The sequence below is a fragment of the Liolophura sinensis genome, chromosome 10 (genome assembly GCF_032854445.1).
Source record: "Liolophura sinensis isolate JHLJ2023 chromosome 10, CUHK_Ljap_v2, whole genome shotgun sequence".
Lineage (NCBI taxonomy): Eukaryota > Metazoa > Mollusca > Polyplacophora > Chitonida > Chitonidae > Liolophura > Liolophura sinensis.
This window is the reverse complement of record NC_088304.1, coordinates 948,129-967,246: the sequence shown is the minus strand read 5'-3', so window position 1 is coordinate 967,246 and position 19,118 is coordinate 948,129. Positions and strand designations below refer to the sequence as shown.

Below are 19,118 nucleotides of genomic sequence, written 5' to 3'. Positions count from 1 at the left end.
TGGTATACTGGTGAGACTGACCCTGTACAACAGATGAGGTTAATCATGGTATACTGGTGAGACTGACCCTGTACAACAGATGAGTTGAAACCTGGTATACTGGTGAGACTGACCCTGTACAACAGATGAGTTGAACCCTGGTATACTGGTGAGACTGACCCTGTACAACAGATGAGTTGAACCCTGGTATACTGGTGAGACTGACCCTGTACAACAAATGAGTTGAACCCTGGTATACTGGTGAGACTGACCCTGTACAATAGATGAGGTTAATCGTGGTATACTGGTGAGACTGCCCCTGTACAACAGATGAGTTGAGCCCTGGTATACTGGTGAGACTGCCCCTGTACAACAGATGAACTGAGCCCTGGTATACTGGTGAGACTGACCCTGTACAACATATGAGGTTAATCGTGGTATACCGGTGAGACTGCCCCTGTACAACAGATGAGTTGAACCCTGGTATACTGGTGAGACTGCCCCTGTACAACAGATGAGTTGAACCCTGGTATACTGGTGAGACTGACCCTGTACAACAGATGAGTTGAACCCTGGTATACTGGTGACACAGACAATGTACAACAGATGAGTTGAACCCTGGTATACTGGTGAGACTGCCCCTGTACAACAGATGAGTTGAACCCTGGTATACTGGTGAGACTGCCCCTGTACAACAGATGAGTTGAACCCTGGTATACTGGTGAGACTGACCCTGTACAACAGATGAGGTTAATCGTGGTATACTGGTGAGACTGCCCTTGTCAGAGATGCCAACCTCAACTTAAGCCAATTTGTAGTCTGGAAAACAAAATCTGTAGTTTACTGTCATTAACACCCACATAATGGGAGTGGGCGAGTGACTGATGTTTCACGTCGTGTTTAACAGTATTTCAGTCATGACGACAGTCCGACACGGACAGCATGGGGGTGAGTGGATATGCCAACTCTGGAGGAAGTGAAAAATAAATAAACAATCAAAGCAATTTCTTTAATGCTTCAAGCTTTATTTTTCCAATACAAAAAGAAGTCCTTTGCCACAAAAACACTTTCCGTAGACTTCTGTCATGTGTGTATTTGTGTTGTATCGCCTTGAAGATTAACACTACTGGAAAACTTAAGATATTAACAATTAGTATCCAACACTGTGACTGTCTCTATTCAATTGAATTAAGACCCCTGTAAGTGGCACTCTTGGCCATTGATAAAAAGTCTGCAGTAAACTCTTGTTGAAAACAGGGTTTGTCTCTGGCTTGCATGTCAGTTTTTGTGATCATTAGACTCTGAAGCAGGGGAACACCCATACTGGGACGGAATTCTGTCTGGTTCTTAAGCCCCGTTTACACTACCGCTTTTCAACCGGGCTCGGCCCTGATGGGGCACGGCCCGGCAAAAAATTGGGTAGTCTAAACGGGTTAAGCGTACTCGGCACCGTGCCAGATTTGACCGGGCCGAACCCCTCAACGAGAGGTAGGCTCGGCCCAGCTGAAGCTCGGCTCGGTTAGCTAAACGTGTAGTGTAAACGCGTCACCGTGCCTGGCCCGCTCAGAGGACTTAACTGCGCATGCTTAAAGGCAACTTCCTCTGACCTTCCACTTCCAGCTTTTCAGTTGGCGCACTTTTTTTCGAACAATAAGAATTTAAATATGTCAACAAATCGTGGCGCTAATTGGACAAAAGAGGAGACAGAACAGCTATTAGCTATTTGGGGCGAGGAAAACGTGCAGGCGCAACTTGAGAGCGCTCGTCACAACGAGAACATCATACAGGTGGATGTATATGAGTTTCGAAAAGGCCGTCTGTATCTTTGCCTTACAACTACTGGCAGCGCCATTTTCGCAGCTGAATAAAGTGTTTGTACCTCCAATGTCTGAAGAGTGCCACAAATAAATAGCCCAACTCAACCTGAGTTGTCGTTCCTGTTTGTGATAATGGATTTGGCCCGCCAGCGAGGCGTGTAATGTAAACGGTACTTGTCAAGGGGGCTCGGCCCTGATCAAGCGCGACCCTGCTAAAATGGGCCCGGCCCGGCTGTAGTCTAAACGCGGCTTTAGGCACAGTGGAGAAAATTCTCTCAGAATCAGCATTGCTGTGAGGGATTACCAGTATTCCCAACATCACATGTGACAACACTTTGTACTTTGGCTGTGTGGTATCCAGTTGCTTTAACTGTCCTAACAAATGCCAAGACTGGTCAATTCTCATGTCTGAGTCCACTGAAGGCAGAGGATCTACCTGGTACATAAGAAACTCCATCTGCAAGTCATCTTCTGTGGCATCATCTGGCATTATACAGGGAAACCTATGTACAAAGTATAGTAGGTCAGAGAACTTTGCCTCTGTTCTCCTCTGGATATTAACAACATTGGCGTTTTGTAGCACAGGGTCATTGAGAGGGAATTTTTGAGTGATGTAAGTGGCAGCAGTTGCATAGTATTTCCTCACACTGTCAAAGAACAGGCTTCTGTCCTTAGGGGTCATCAGGCCCTGTTCCTTGCACTGCTCCATGTAACACCTGGCATTTTGTCCGATGACGATATCTTCTCTGGACTTCTGCAATTTTCTCTCATGGAAGTCAAGAGTCTGCAAGTTTTCAGCTTTGGTGATGGCATCTGGAGTAATAAACCTAACCAGCAACTTGGTTAGAAATGTGACACACTTAGAGTGAACCAAGTGGATCATGGGTTCCTCTCTCTGTAGCACTAGGTTCATGGTGTTGAATGTTGGAATAGCTGCTTGTAGGAAAAGGCAGTAGAGCTTGGTGTTTGGATCTGTCAAGGCATGCAGAACTCTCTCAGGTCTTGACTTGAAGTTGCCACTGGAAGTGTCTTTCTGCAATTGTAAAAGAAAAGAAAATTGGTTTAAAAACAAATAAAAAGCATAAATAATTTATATTAAACAGTGGTGATATGGTTGCTTGGGTGTCTAATGTCCTATCCACTGTGCACAACTAATGCATCATTGAGGGCTGTACATTACTGTGTGTGACAGTATTTTTCATATACATGTACAATACATATCTACTCTAAACATTAACAATTGCTTTTTTTATTGAAGCGGAGGAATGTTCGTATCATATGTACATTCCTCCACTTCAATACATGTTAGGGGGGACAATTTGTTAAGGGAAAGATACCTCCATCGCCCATGTTGGCCTAAATTAATACACATATCATATATGTAAATAAATTATAAGGAATCACATATCTGAATACGTGTTGTTATTTTTTTCTACATACATTAGGCCAACATGGGAGATAGAGGTATCTTTCCCTTAGCAAATTGTCTCCCCAAACATGTATGAAAATTATGAAAGCCATTAACACTATGTTTCTTTATTGTTGATGGGATAAAAAAACATACCAATCACCTATTCCTCATAACTTTAGACATGTTAGAGGGCAGGAAAGCTGTTTGCAAACTTTATGGAGTCTGTATATTTAAGAAGCTACAGAAAACAATTGTGGTTACTAAATATAAAAAATATGAATTTCATATTATTGATTTGCAACTGAACTACAGCTTTATGTAACAGATTACCTCAGTAAGCTTCCGTTTGCGACCGGTTTTCACTGAAGTAGCACACTCCTGCTCAAAGAACTGAGAAAGTGGCTCCCACATCTTCAACAGCCTGTCAATTGAAGCGGCTGGTGACAGCCAACGAGTGTTTGTATGCTTTAGAATTCTTAAAGTGTCACTTCCACATTGTTCTTGAAACTCCATCAAGCTCTTGGTTCTGTTGGAGCTTTTCTCAATGTAGAAGTATACATCAACAAGCAACTCCTCAATGTTTGATACATGATTGATCTCACTGGCTGCTTTGGATGCAGCAAGGTGGCACAGATGACATGCACAACCAGTCACAAAGATATCTGGATGCTCCTGAATGACAAACCCTGCCACACCTTTATTTCGTCCCATCATCACATTTGCATTGTCACTACAAAAAGCCACACACTTTCTCCATTCTGAGTGTTCCTTCACTTCATTATCCAATAGTTTGAAAATATTTTCACCTGTACTACGCCCGTCACATGCTGGGAGGCTTAAAAGTCCAGTCAATACTCTACTGACAGCTGGATCATAGTATCTAATGACAACTGGGTATATTTGATTAGAATACCCTCTATCATTGCTACCATCAGTAGCGATGCCAAAGACATTGTCCACAATCACTTGTGACAATTTTTGAACACAATCCTTAGACATCTCATGAATGATGTGAGTAGTTTTGGTTCGTTTACAAGCGAATGACTTGGCGATTTTGCTGTCTGGAAACATCTTATACATTAGTGGCGAAAGTTTGTCAGCAGTGGCGACAGGTACGTTGCATTCAACTAGAAAACTAGTCATCAGACATTCTGCCTTGATAACAGAGTTGTCAGAGCCACTCGACCGTGTGACTGTGATGAAGTTCTCGATCGAATGGGTCGAACTTGCTGTGTTGATGTTGTCTCTGTGTTTCGGCGAAGCGATGTGAGTTTTATATCGTACTGGCCACTGTGTCGGACCGAAATGTCACTATTGCAAACTGTACACGTCGCGTAATGCACTCCCTTCCTCGATGGCCGAATACAGGGCCACATGGATGTATATTTATCATTGAACCGTTGATTATTCTTTCCCTGAAGTTGCTGAACGCGTTCCATCTTCCTTCTGGCTTCGGTCATGGCGGAAAACCTAACACACCTAGGAACAAGAACTTATGCATCCAGTTTACTCATTGGCCAGGTGTCCGAAAAAGCGTGAAAATCCAACCAATCAACATTCGCGTTACACGCACTGACAAGGTTCATTCTCCCAGGATCGGCAGTTTTGGAAGCAACAAGGCCTTGCATGGAGACTGGGAAAGGGTTGTGTGAAAATACGGATTTCAACATCCGAAAAATATATTTTTTGTACTTTCGACATTTTCGTAGTAGCATAATATATTTTTTTCGTAGTTTCATGGTAACTGGTCGTAGTGTTGTTTTCAAATGGAAAATTCGTATAAAATACGAAAAATTCGTATGTGTTGGCATCTCTGCCTTGTACACCAGATGAGTTGAACCCTGGTATACTGGTGAGACTGACCCTGTACAACAGACGAGTTGAACCCTGGTATACTGTTGAGACAGACAATGTACAACAGATGAGGTTAATCGTGGTATACTGGTGAGACAGACAATGTACAACAGATGAGTTGAACCCTGGTATACTGGTGAGACTGACCCTGTACAACAGATGAGGTTAATTGTTGTATACTGGTGAGACTGACCCTGTACAACAGATGAGTTGAACCCTGGTATACTGGTGAGACTGACCCTGTACAACAGATGAGGTTAATTGATGTATACTGGTGACACTGACCCTGTACAACAGATGAGTTGAACCCTGGTATACTGGTGAGACTGACCCTGTACAACAGATGAGGTTAATTGTTGTATACTGATGAGACTGCCCCTGTACAACAGATGAGTTGAACCCTGGTATACTGGTAAGACTGCCCCTGTACAACAGATGAGTTGAACCCTGGTATACTGGTGAGACTGACCCTGTACAACAGATGAGGTTAATCGTGGGATACTGGTGAGACTGCCCCTGTACAACAGATGAGTTGAACCCTGGAATACTGGTGAGACTGCCCCTGTACAACAGATGAGTTGAACCCTGGCATACTTATGAGACTGCCCCTGTACAACAGATGAGTTGAACCCTGGTATACTGGTGAGACTGACCCTGTACAACAGATGAGGTTAATCGTGGGATACTGGTGAGACTGCCCCTGTACAACACATGAGTTGAACCCTGGCATACTGATGAGACTGCCCCTGTGCTCTACATGTGCGCAAAACCTGAGTTCAATACATGCAGTGTTTGTTTAGATCCATGTACCATCCCCAACATTTTGTTTCATATTGCTTTCCCTGTTGTTTAACACTGTTATTAAATAACACTGACTCGAATGCTCAGGATAAGACATAAGCCACATCTGTACTTCATACAGCAAAGCTAAAAATGTACAAGTTCACAAGTGGAATCACTGAGAAATAAAATGGAAAAATAATTTCTTGTCAAAGGACAAATAAACTCATACTGGATGTCTCCTTATTTCAGCATAAACCAATTAGTTCCCAGTACTGTGTCACAAGGTCCTATAATTGTCTAGAATCTGTTCCAAGGTAGCAAAACTGTCTAAAAAGTCATCTTCTGTGAGTCCATGCTTGACATACTGGTGGACGTACGCACGAGCAGAAAACATCCTCCAGGCCTTGCCGATCACATGATCCAGAGGACCAATGGCAGACCTGCTGTTGCTCAGCAGAGTTCCACACTTCTCGTATCTGCTAAAGGCCCTTGGCTGAGCCCACTCTTTCAGGGTACAATCTGCAGGCATCCAGCTGGCATAGAGTCTGGGCTCCGAGAAAGGAGATGAATCAGCTGTTGCCAGGTCCCTTCCCCTTAGTGTCAGAAGATTAGCTAGACATCGGTTGTGCTTGATTGTGCCCCTCGGAGTCTGGTCGCCAACGGTAACTTGCCAGTTTATACCTGCAATCATTAAATTCAGTTTTACTACACTTGTGTATCTCACACAAAATTGCCTTAGTGACTAAGTTACCCACTTTGGGTAATACCTGGTTGTATTGATCTCAGAAAGCTGTTTTCAGATTTGTTTGGAATGTAGGATGATATCCTAATTGAAAAAATTCAGTTTCAACCTCATATGTAATTCTCTTTACAAGACTTTAAATAAAGTACTCCTAATTATTATCAAATAGCTCATTTAATATTACATCCAGGCTAACGGAACATCCAAGGGGAGATAATAAAACAAGGGGAGGTAATAAAACAAGGGGAGGTAATGAAACAAGTTGAGGTAATGGAGATCAGCAACAAACTGAAGCAATATCAGAAGAAATACTACACAACAGATAGGGAACATTGCTGGACTAAAACAATTAGGCCTCAGCTGCTTGCTCTTTTATTGCTTTCTGTAATATGTCAGTGTAGTTTTGCTCATAAATCCAATAAGTTGTCCACAAACACTGCAGCATAACAGCAAATGATGTGATTTACACAGCTTGGAACTGCTTAACAACCCCAGCAACAAATGGCTAATGTCAGGATGGAAATGAAATCCTAATGACTATGTTTTCAGATATCACAATATATTATGACAACAAGGGAAGCAACTCTGTGGAATGTGACCACTGGGCTCCTTCAGCAGACTACTCAGATGGGCGAAAGTTTAAGATGTTTACTGAAGTTATATGCTCTTTCTCTCACCTTCCTCCATGGCAGCATTGGCAATGAGCATCTGACGGAGATGTTTGAGGAGACCTGGCCACTGGTATGTGCTGAACTCTACAGCCTGGTCAGACATCTGAGGAATGTTCTTCACTGTGAGCAGTTTGTAGTCTGGATGGGGTACCAGGTGCTCCAGTAGGTCACCTAGTTCAAACAGATTATAATGTGTTACATAATATTAGTGTCTGTGTCCGAATGGTTTACAATAGCATGCTGAAAAGATGAATTCTACCTGTAAATCAAACATTTGAATTGTTGTGGCTTTAACACAATAAAAGGACCTCAACAGTCCCCGATAGCCCCAACAGAATTTTTCCTGCACCCAAGGGTATTAGGCCTACTATTCTACTAGTTATGAAGAATAGCAGATTTATCGACTTACTGGTGTCATCCTTTCCTAAAAAGTTGTTCAGGATACAAACCTAAATGATTGGTAACCAGCCGGTCACATGACCTTCCGGCAAACACTGGTTGAAGGAAACCGGCCATCTTCATAGAAATCACCCAATTAATATCTCTGAAGGAAATTTTCTTGAGATTCATCAGCTGGGAGCAGACACGATGGAGGTCATCATTTTCCAACACCAGGATGGCATCTGCTGTTTGATACAAATGCGACAGAGTCAAGAGGGCATTGTAATTTTGCACAATTACCTCCCCTGTATTGTACGGCCACACAACTTGGTTGACAATGAAGGAGTGGGGGAATTCATCCCTCAAACTCTGTGTGAGATGAGCGCCCAAGCCTGACCCGGTACCGCCCGCTAAACTCATCAGCGCCAAAAACCCACCAATATAATCACACTTTTCTGCTTCACGCTGGACCATGCTCAAAATCTGCTCCGACACCCTGTTGCCATGGAGACTGTAGCCATGTGCCCAGTTGTTCCCTGATCCACGTTTCTGACAGAACTGCTGTTTACTTGGGTAAGCCCATAATCCAGTTCTCCGTGCATCTGCACAGGTCTGTGCGATCACTTTTGGCTCCATGTCCACCATTACTGCACGCGCTTTCAGATCATGTTCCTCTTCTGACCTTTTCCCAGAATCCTCACTGAAAAACCGACTACACACTTCCTGTATATATTCCTCATTTTTTGTAGCACTCACATGAGTCGTGGAAGGCTTAGCGAAGGCATCGTCCAATAAGGTCCCAAACATTTGACCGCCGACTTGATTTCCACACTGACCTACTTGCAGGGTAACAACAGACATATTGGCTCCTTGACTTTCAGTCTGTGCTGCCTTTTTTTATGTACCCTAAAAACGGCATAAAAACCGCTATTGCTGCCCTGGAAAACTACAATATTTTACCTGCCGATACACACACACACACAAACATAATTTCACATCCTAGCAACGCATTTTCTGTTTCGTTACTTTCCATTTTCTTTCCAAACAGGACGGGATTTCAGCTTTGATCACTTCAGCTCAAGTGAGATAACTGGGATAGAAGGAAAATATGGGATACAACAACACCACCACACGTCCACAGCACGCTAAACTAATGGCTGAGTACTGCAGCTGAGCTGTGACAGATTTCCACGCTTAACTCGATCAACACCTTAGCTGGAAATTTCAGTAAGATCTGACTCTAGAGATGATTTCCATCTCCTGACATCCCAGTCAGATGACTTCATTGCTAACAGGAAAACAGCAACAAACGCCCGCTTTTTCAAAACAAGCGGAAAATCTGACAAACAACCCACATGCACTCGAGTCAGCCTCGTTTTCGAATTGTCATGTCTGCGCCCATGGATTGACAAACGTGCATAAACTTAGGTGGAATTATGATAGTTGTACGACATATGTGTCGAAATCCTGGTCAGGTGTTTCGGGTAATAAGTTTTGAAATCGTTGTTGTATAGTTAAATGTACTTAGAAGTGCTAACAGTGGAGTAACGTTGCATTTCACATCAGTTTAAACTTTTATGTTGAAAAACAACAACAACGCAGTCAACAGTAGCAGGCCTGTCAGACGTGCTATTTCAGATGTAGCGAAGGCCTGAAAGTGACCCAATTAACACAAGCAAGCTACAGTACATGCATGTATGTATGCATGGGGCTTTATGTCGCACCAAATAATTTTACGGTCTTCTTTTGGCGAAGGAGTTCATGCCGCCTAAGTTCTGCCACCACTGTAGTATCACGCCAAAGACACCAGACATTACACCCCACCCAGTCGCATTATACCCCACAGGACTGGTTGGCCGGGTGTCAGTATGATGTGACTGGGTGAAGTGTTATGTCTAGTGTCTGCGGCATGACACCAGTAAAACCCAAAACATACTTACATACAAACATACATACATACATACCAATTACTGATTTGTCATAGGTTTCCTTGTTGTTACTTAGACATCTACCAGGTCTGCTTTCTTCAAGCGAAAGGCAGATGATCCTAAGTTGGATGCCACAGGGAATGAACCGAGAAAGAGGAACACAAAATTTGATGGTCCATCAGTCGAAGAAAGGTTTCAGTCACTTGAAAAGCGAAGGTACATGTATACGAATGAATTAACATTTCACACCTATTGTCAGAAACATTGATTTGTTTTCATATTGTCATATTTTGGCATACCCTAAACGTTTGACATTTTCGACCATCTCAGCAAATCAATATTTTGAAACATTCTGAGAGAACTATGGATTGTAGAGAAAAAATCTGCACAGTTTTATGAAGCTTGCATCTTTAGTAATGCAAACAAGTCATTTTTTGGAGCATTTTCAAAATAAATGTGTGCGTAAATTCCACTGAAACAAGTAGTTTAGATTTGATTTGATCAGTGTTTTACGCCGTACTCAAGTGCTTTACTGGTAGAAAAGATTGAAGATTTTTACTGTATCTACAAATTGGCTTAATGTAGTATCATATAATTTATTGTTATTATTCAAAGCTTATTGAAAATGAATCACAGCTTTAATTTTTAACAGTTTAAAATTTACAGTTATGCCCTTTTTGTGATATATTTTCATGTACTGTAAACACAATGCTTCACTCAAGAGTTTGAAATAGGACAATGCTATGGTATTTTGGTCATAAACCCTAATCCGGATATATCAGCCTCCTCTGCGCACAGGTTACCGTTCAAAATCATTGATAAAGTTCATAACTTTATGAAGCATGTTACATATTTACCTCCTCTTAAATTTTAGAATCAATTTAAGACAATATATTGTGCATTTTTAGCATTGTTTAGAATTTGATACTTATTGAAAGACAATAATTTTGGCTGTTCTTGGTAAATTTGATTTGAATAACAATTTTTTACCAAAAACATCCTATATAGTGTCTTTACATAAAGAATACTCACAGTGGTAAGCCAGGTGCATGGTAATGACACCGTCAAGTGATGGTCGGGTCCATGGTAATGACATCGTCAAGTGATGACCAGGTGCATGGTAATGACAGCATCAAGTGATGGCCGGGTGCATGGTAATGATACCATCAAGTGATGGTCAGGTGCATGGTAATGACACCGTAAAGTGATGGCTGGGTGCATGGTAATGACATCGTCAAGTGATGGTCAGGTGCACGGTAATGACATCGTCAGGTGATGGCTAGGTGCACAGTAATGACATTGTCAAGTGATGACCAGGTGCACGGTAATGACACCGTCAAGTGATGGCCGTGTGCATGTTAATGAAATTGTCAAGTTATGGCCAGGTGCATGGTAATAACAGCGTCAGGTGATGGCCAGGTGCATGGTAATGAAATTGTCAGGTGATGGCCAGGTGCATGGTAATGACAGCGTCAAGTTGCGGCCGGGTGCATGGTAATGACACCATCAAGTGATGGCCAGGTGCATGGTACTGACACCATCAAGTGATGACCAGGTGCATGGTAATGACATCGTCAAGTGATGGCCAGGTGCATGGTAATGACATTGTTGAGTGATGGACGGGTGCATGGTAATGACACCGTCAAGTGATGGCCAGGTTCATGATATTGACACTGTCAAGTGATGACCGGGTGCATAGTAATCAAATGCTTGAAAAACAAGCCAGCTACAAGTGTGCTAGTGGTGTGCTGGGGGTGAGCAAGTGGTATACTTGTGGTGAGCTGGTGGTGTGCTAGTGTTGTGATAGTGGTGTGCTATTGGTGTGCTCGTGGTCAGCTAATGGTGTGCTTGGGATGAGCAAGTGGTATGATAGCGGTGTGCTCGTGATATGCTAGTGGTATGATAGTGGTGTGCTAGTGGTATGATAGTGGTGTGATCGGGGTGAGCAAGTGGTGTGCTAGTGGTGCGCCTGTGGTGAGTTAGTGGTGTGCTTGTGGCAAGCAAGTGGTGTGCTCACGATGAGCTAGTGGTGTGCTCACAGTGAGCTAGTGGTATGATAGTGGTGTGCTCATGGTGAGCTAGTGGTGTCCTCTTTGAGAGCTAGTGGTATGCTAGTAGTGAGCTGGTGATGTGCTAGTGGTATGATAGTGGTGTGCTCGTGGTGAGCTAGTAGTGTACTCAGGGTGAGCAAGTGGTGTACTGGTGGTGTGCTCATGGCAAGCAAGTGGTGTGCTCACGGTGAGCTAGTGGTATGATAGTGTTGTGCTCACGGTGAGCTAGTGATATGCTAATTAAAATAAAAACCTTAACCAGTTATGATGCTGCCTTGGTATGAATCTTTGTTTTCCTTTGTTTTCCCTACCAGATAACAATTGCAGTGTTATTATTAGATGTAGTGTTGAAATTGATTGAAGAGTTTTGTTTTGTTTTGTTTTGTTGACATCAAATCCAACCAGTCCATAACCAGGGGCCTCCGAGTTCCACTGGTTAGTGTGCCATCCGGGGCCTCTGAGGTCTAGTGGTCAGTGTGCCGCCATGGGCCTCTGAGGTGGTTAGTGTACCACCAGGGACCTCCGAGGTCTAGTGGTTAGTGTGCCACCAGGGGCCTCCGAGGTCTAGTGGTTAGTGTGCTGCCAGGGGCCTCCGAGGTTTAGTGGCTAGTGTTCCACCAGGGGCCTCCGAGGTCTAGTGGCTATTGTGCCACCAGTGGCCTCCGAGGTCAAGTGGTTAGTGTTCCACCAGGGGCCTCTGAGGTCTAGTGGCTAGTGTGCCACCAGTGGCCTCCGAGGTCTAGTGGTTAGTGTGCCACCAGGGGCCTCCAAGCTCTAGTGGTTAGTGTTCCAGCAGGGCACATGCTGGCTTCCTCTCTGGTTACATGTGGGAAGGTCTGCCAGGAATCTGCGGATGGTCGTGGGTTACCCCCGGGCTATGCCCAGTATCCTCCCACCATAATGCTGGCCGCCTTTGTATAAGTGAAATAATCTTGAGTCCGGCGTATAACACAATCAGATAAATAAATTAATGATCCGTCAGCATTACCATTCTGTATATTTAGTCAAATTCACCTTTCTGCACATTTATCTCTGCCCTTATTTTTCAAGCTGCTTTCAAATTTGGTATGTGCAGTCCTTGAATTGCTTATGGCAGGTGTGCATCTTCAGGTGGTACATCGACAGGTGGTACATCTACAGGTGGTACATCTACAGGTGGTACATCTACAGGTGTGCATCTACATGTGGTACATCTACACGTGCTACATTAATAGGTGGTCCATCTACAGGTTGTACATCTACAGGTGCTACATCAACAGGCTGTACATAAACAGGTGTATGTCTACAGGGGGTACATCTACAGGTGGTACATCTGCAGGTGTACATCTACAGGTGTGCATCTACATGTGTACATCTACATGTACATCTACAGGTGTGCATCTACAGGTGGTACATTTACAGGTGGTTCAGCTACAGGTGGTACATCTACATGTGTACATTTACAGGTGGTACATCTTCGGGTGGTACATCTACAGGTGTACATTTACAGGTGGTACGACTACAGGTGGTACAACTACAGGTGGTACATCTACAGGTGTACATCTACAGGTGGTTCAGCTACAGGTGGTACATTTACAGGTGGTTCAGCTACAGGTGGTACAACTACCGTAATTCTTCAACCTTTCGCATGTTTTTTCAGCCATATTCTGTGATAAAATTATACCTTTTGTGAAGTCCTAAAATTGGCCAATCCGACCAGTGTAGTTTTTTAAATGTGCATAGATTGCAATGAAAGTTGCTCCTTCCCATGCAAAAAGGTTGAGGAAATAGAGTAGGTCTTGAGTTTAAGTATTTGTTCAGGAGGAACAAATATTTAGGAAAGGTGCATATTTAACAATTCAGTTTGTATTGCTCTAAATTTACCTGGCCTAATTACTGAGTGTTGTTGTTGACAGCTTACAATCATCTCAGGGCTATTCTCCACCCAATGATGTTGAAGAGAGAATCCAGAGAATAACAGAGGAAGTATGTGGCAACACCCCTGAGTGGAGAACACAGTCCTTAGAGGATAGGACGGTCAAATTTAAGGTACTCATAATTTGACTGAAATAATGATGAAGGTATCATTTAACTCCAAACAACCATACAAAATGCTGTGACCTCACGATACCGTGTGGTTTTGAGCCGTACAATAATGCACAGAAAGGTCCACATACTGGACAGTCCTTTGCAGTGCATGCTCAGTACTGTGGACCAGTTTTATATCCGTACTACACAATCAGTGACCGAATGACACAACAGCCTTACAGTACAGCACAACAGCATCACACTACTGTATTTCATTTGGGTACCGCACAGTCAGTGGCTGCACCTTACAATACAAAACAACAGCCTCACAGTACTGTGTGGTAGTTTCATATGGGTACTGCACAGTCAGTGGCTGCACCTTACAGTACAAAACAACAGCCTCACAGTACTGTGTGGTAGTTTCATATGGGTACCGCACAGTCAGTGGCTGCACCTTACAGTACAAAACAACAGCCTCACAGTACTGTGTGGTAGTTTCATATGGGTACTGCACAGTCAGTGGCTGCACCTTACAGTACAAAACAACAGCCTCACAGTACTGTGTGGTAGTTTCATATGGGTACTGCACAGTCAGTGGCTGCACGTTACAGTACAACATAACAGCCTCTCAGTACTGTGTGGCAGTTTCATATGGGTACTGCACTGTCAGTGACTGTATCTTACAGTACAACACAACAGCCTCACAGCACTGTATGGCAGTGTCATTTGGGTACTGCAGTCAGTGGCTGCACTTACAGTACAAAACAACAGCCTCACAGCACTGTGGCACTTTCATTTGGGTACCGCACAGCCAGTGGCTGCACTTTACAGTACAACACAGCAGCCTCACAGTACTGTGTGGCACTTTCATTTGGGTACCGCACAGCCAGTGGCTGCACCTTACAGTACAACACAACAGCCTCACAGTACTGTGTGGCAGTTTCATATGGGTACCGCACAATGAGTGGCTGTACCTTACAGTACAACATAACAGCCTCTCAGTTCTGTGTGTAGAGTGCTCTGCAGTTGTGGGATACACTGTACAGCTCTTCAGCCACATAGCACTGTGCGGTTACTGTACAGTAATGTGAACCTTCTGTGCAGTACAACAGAACAAACAGCAAAACACATAGTTCTCAAAGAACTTGTGATTAGAATCATCAATGAAAGTTTTATTTTCAGGCTTGTTTATCTGTTTATTGTTTTAAGTTGTGTACCAAAATCAGTAATATGCAGGGCAGCTGGAGTGGGGCGGGGTGGTGGGGAGACATTCTAGGGCTGTTTTTTGTACATGTCAGATTTTCTAGACATACATGTATCCTAATGGAAGGGAGATAACTCATGTTCATTTGTGTCAGCCCGGGAATGTTTTAAGTTGAAGATGTAAGGAATCACTTGCAGTATTTATTTCCCCTCATATGCATCCTGTCCTGTACATGGATCGGTAAAAATATACTGTATGATGGATATTTTAAAGGTGTAATATGTAGGGCTTTTAGTGAGCTAGTTCTTTCAGACATCTGACACCTCAACAGTCTAAGGTAATAATTCTGATAGAACATAATTCGGTTTAATCTAACCCTTTTTAATTAGTGTTCTAAATTCTATATACTACCCCATGTTAAAACTAAGATTGACCCTACCGTGCCGTACAGGGACGACGTATAATCACAAAGGGTGTCATTCTCTTGTTGTAGCGTCATGTCTCCAAACCTGTGTATTGTTACCTGTAGGAATTATCTTTTACTGGCTTCTTGTGTGGTTTAATTGTTAGCTGGCAGCAGGTTGTCAAGGGTTATTTGTTGCAGATTCTCACTAGGCGTATTTGTTCTTTGGTTGCAGATTCACATGGGGTGTATTTGTCCACTGGTGCCAAAAATTCTCAGGAGATTTGTTATTTGTTCTGTGGTTGCAGAAAATTCTTGCAAGATGTCTTTCTCTTGGTACAGATTCTCATGAGGAGTATTTGCTCTCTTGTCTGAGATTCTCATGAGGTGTGTTCTTTGGGTTGCCGATTCTCACAAGGTATTCTCACAAGGAGTTCTCTGGTTGCAGATTCTCGCAAGGTGTATTTGTTCTCTGGTTGCAGATTCTCACAAGGTGTATTTGTTCTCTTTTTGCAGATTCTCACAAGGCGTATTTGTTCTCTGGTTGCAGATTCTCACAAGCTGTATTTGTTCTCTGGTTGCAAATTCTCACAAGGTGTATTTGTTTTTTTTGTTCTCTTGTTGCAGATTCTCACAAGGTGTATTTGTTTTCTTGCTACAGATTCTCATGAGGTGTATTTGTTCTCTGGTTGCAGATTCTCACAAGGTGTATTTGTTTTCTTGCTACAGATTCTCATGAGGTGTATTTGTTTTCTGGTTGCAGATTCTCTCAAGGTGTATTTGTTTTCTGGTTGCAGATTCTCACAAGGTGTATTTGTTCTCTGGTTGCAGATTCTCACAAGCTGTATTTGTTTTCTTGCTACAGATTCTCATGAGGTGTATTTGTTCTCTGGTTGCAGATTCTCACAAGGTGTATTTGTTTTCTTGCTACAGATTCTCATGAGGTGTATTTGTTTTCTTGCTACAGGCTGTCATGAGGTGTATTTGTTCTCTGGTTGCAGATTGTCACAAGCTGTATTCGTTTTCTTGCTGCAGATTCTCACAAGGTGTATTTGTTCTCTGGGTTGCAGATTCTCATAAGGCGTATTTGTTCTTTGGTTGCAGATTCTCACAAGGTGTATTTGTTTTCTTGCTACAGATTCTCATGAGGTGTATTTGTTTTCTTGCTACAGGTTCTCACAAGGTGTATTTGTTCTCTGGTTGCAGATTCTCACAAGCTGTATTTGTTTTCTTGCTACAGATTCTCGTGAGGTGTATTTGTTTTCTTGCTACAGGTTCTCACAAGGTGTATTTTTTCTCTGGTTGCAGATTCTCACAAGGTGTATTTGTTTTCTTGCTACAGATTCTCATGAGGTGTATTTGTTCTTTGGGTTGCAGATTCTCACAAGGTGTATTTGTTTTCTTGCTACAGGTTCTCACAAGGTGTATTTGTACTCTGGTTGCAGATTCTCACAAGCTGTATTCGTTTTCTTGCTACAGATTCTCACAAGGTGTATTTGTTCTTTGGGTTGCAGATTCTCACAAGCTGTATTTGTTCTCTGGTTGCAGATTCTCACAAGGTGTATTTGTTTTTTTTGTTCTCTTGTTGCAGATTCTCACAAGGTGTATTTGTTTTCTTGCTACAGATTCTCATGAGGTGTATTTGTTCTCTGGTTGCAGATTCTCACAAGGTGTATTTGTTTTCTTGCTACAGATTCTCACAAGGTGTATTTGTTCTTTGGGTTGCAGATTCTCACAAGGTGTATTTGTTCTCTGGTTGCAGATTCTCACAAGGTGTATTTGTTTTTTTTGTTCTCTTGTTGCAGATTCTCACAAGGTGTATTTGTTTTCTTGCTACAGATTCTCATGAGGTGTATTTGTTCTCTGGTTGCAGATTCTCACAAGGTGTATTTGTTTTCTTGCTACAGATTCTCACAAGGTGTATTTGTTCTCTGGGTTACAGATTCTCACAAGCTGCATTCGTTTTCTTGCTACGTATTCTCACAAGGTGTATTTGTTCTCTGGGTTGAAGATTCTCACAAGCTGTATTCGTTTCCTTGCTACAGATTCTCACAAGGTGTATTTGTTCTCTGGGTTACAGATTCTCACAATCTGTATTCGTTTTCTTGCTACATATTCTCATGAGGTGTATTTGTTCTTCTGTTACAGATTCTCACAAGGTGTATCAAAGAATTTGATCATGACATCCCAAATCCAGAACTTTCTGACATAAACACCAACGCTGATGTGATTAACTTCTACAGCACACCAGTTCACGATAGAAATTCCTATGAGGATTTAGCCAACCTTGACCTGCCTCGTAACCTTCACATTCAGCTGGACTATCTCAGGTTTGACCCCGACAATGACCCCATGTTTGGGGGTGTGAATGCATTTCCAGGGAGACCTACCATAGTAACAGGCTTAAGGGCCAAAAAGAAGTACAAAGGGACGAATATTGCCCAGTACTGGCGAGATCAGCATTTGGATGACTAAGGAGTTTATGAACAAAAATAAAAGACCTAAAATTTCGCCCATAACAATGTTGCACATCTTAAATTTGTTGGTCTTAAAAAGATTAATTGTGGTTAGTTTGGAAGTTTCAGCACCAAAAGTGACACTGTATGACATTTATTTGCCTTTTAAAGTGCACAGTGTTGGTCAAATATTTAGGTATTTTACTTTTTGTTACATGTATCATGTCCCAGAACTAGCATGCTGTGTGCTTCCACCAATCATGTTTATTGTCTTGGAACGTGGTGATTGTCTGGCAGTTCAGCCAATCACATTTGTGATTTAATGGGGGAACTCCTTGATCTAACCTGTTGAAGTACTACATATTGAACATTATTCTTGCATAACTGTTCATCGCCCCTTACAACATGTATCAGATCTTACAGATGACTCTAAGCCTCTGATATTGGAACTGTGTGTAGTATAATTTGAACTGTGGACTTCACAATTGTGTCGTGCGGTAGCAGTGTGTGTGCATAGAACTTTAGGCAAAGTACAGAAAGACATTGTATAGAAAAAAAACTGCAGTTTATGTTATCTGTATTTAAAGGGAAACAGAATCAGTGGGCTGAATATTAGGCATGGCAGATTTCTTCAAGCGTCACAAAGGCTGCAGAAAAACCTACATGTATGTCCCTGTCAGCCAATCAGCAGTCATTCTAACATCCCAGTTTCCCACTACACTATGTTAGGCCTTATGCCACAATATAAGTTTTGACATGTCTAAGTATTAAACATGATTTAAACACAATAAAGAAGTAGTCAAGGCATCACAATGTAAATGTGGCAGATTTCTCACTTTCTATCCTCTTGCTGCCATCTTTGTCAACTGAATACTAACTACTTTTATCTCAAATAATATAAGTGGTGGACACGGGAATGTTTAAATATTAAATATAGATATTTACTTTTGTGTGGGGATGCAACGAAAAGATGTCAGTTGGGCAGTTATCTGGTGAAAACTTCCATGAGCTTTTTGAGCATTACTGCGCCTTGGCTCGTCAGGGGAGAGAACCAGGCAATTTGTCTCCCCTACTAGTGTAGCATTACGTGTGAAGAAAAGACAAGGAACAAAATCATGTAGAAAAGAATAAGGATGTCATGCAGTTTAATCAGTATAAAATACACCATACAGCCATTGCATAGTAACAGTAACCCATGACGACGCATGCCTGGCAACAACTGACCTTTAACCCTAGATAAAAACACAAGTGGTATTGCACTTTGGCATAGATCTATAACCTTCATTCTGATGATATAATAAAACAAGTAACAATTATGCTCAGTTATACACATACCTAGGCATTCATCCTCGTCAACGATACAATCAGAAAAAAACATAACAAATGGGAGAGTTCCATACGTAAGGGAGACTACTATGCATATTCCAAGAG

At 42.4% G+C, this 19,118-nt stretch overlaps 3 protein-coding genes across 3 annotated transcripts; 1 reads left to right on the top strand and 2 right to left on the bottom strand.

The window, feature by feature from the left end:
• Positions 1-1,619: 1,619 nt before the first annotated feature.
• Positions 1,620-5,094, bottom strand: LOC135476703 (uncharacterized). The gene is made up of 2 exons (XM_064756816.1): positions 3,538-5,094; positions 1,620-2,829 (listed from the first exon to the last, which is right to left on the bottom strand). Exons 1-2 carry the CDS (start codon positions 4,348-4,350, stop codon positions 1,816-1,818), a joined length of 1,827 nt encoding a protein of 608 aa, XP_064612886.1. The 5' UTR covers positions 4,351-5,094; the 3' UTR covers positions 1,620-1,815.
• A 514-nt stretch (positions 5,095-5,608) lies between these two features.
• On the bottom strand, positions 5,609-8,939 carry LOC135476334 (tubulin delta chain-like). Its single transcript, XM_064756333.1, has 3 exons — positions 7,707-8,939; positions 7,264-7,428; positions 5,609-6,525 (listed from the first exon to the last, which is right to left on the bottom strand). The coding sequence occupies exons 1-3, from the start codon at positions 8,497-8,499 to the stop codon at positions 6,122-6,124; spliced, it is 1,362 nt and encodes a 453-aa protein (XP_064612403.1). The 5' UTR covers positions 8,500-8,939; the 3' UTR covers positions 5,609-6,121.
• A 75-nt stretch (positions 8,940-9,014) lies between these two features.
• LOC135476335 (large ribosomal subunit protein mL50-like) lies at positions 9,015-18,488 on the top strand. Its single transcript, XM_064756334.1, has 4 exons — positions 9,015-9,122; positions 9,643-9,782; positions 13,513-13,645; positions 17,380-18,488. Exons 1-4 carry the CDS (start codon positions 9,075-9,077, stop codon positions 17,704-17,706), a joined length of 648 nt encoding a protein of 215 aa, XP_064612404.1. The 5' UTR covers positions 9,015-9,074; the 3' UTR covers positions 17,707-18,488.
• Positions 18,489-19,118: the final 630 nt, after the last annotated feature.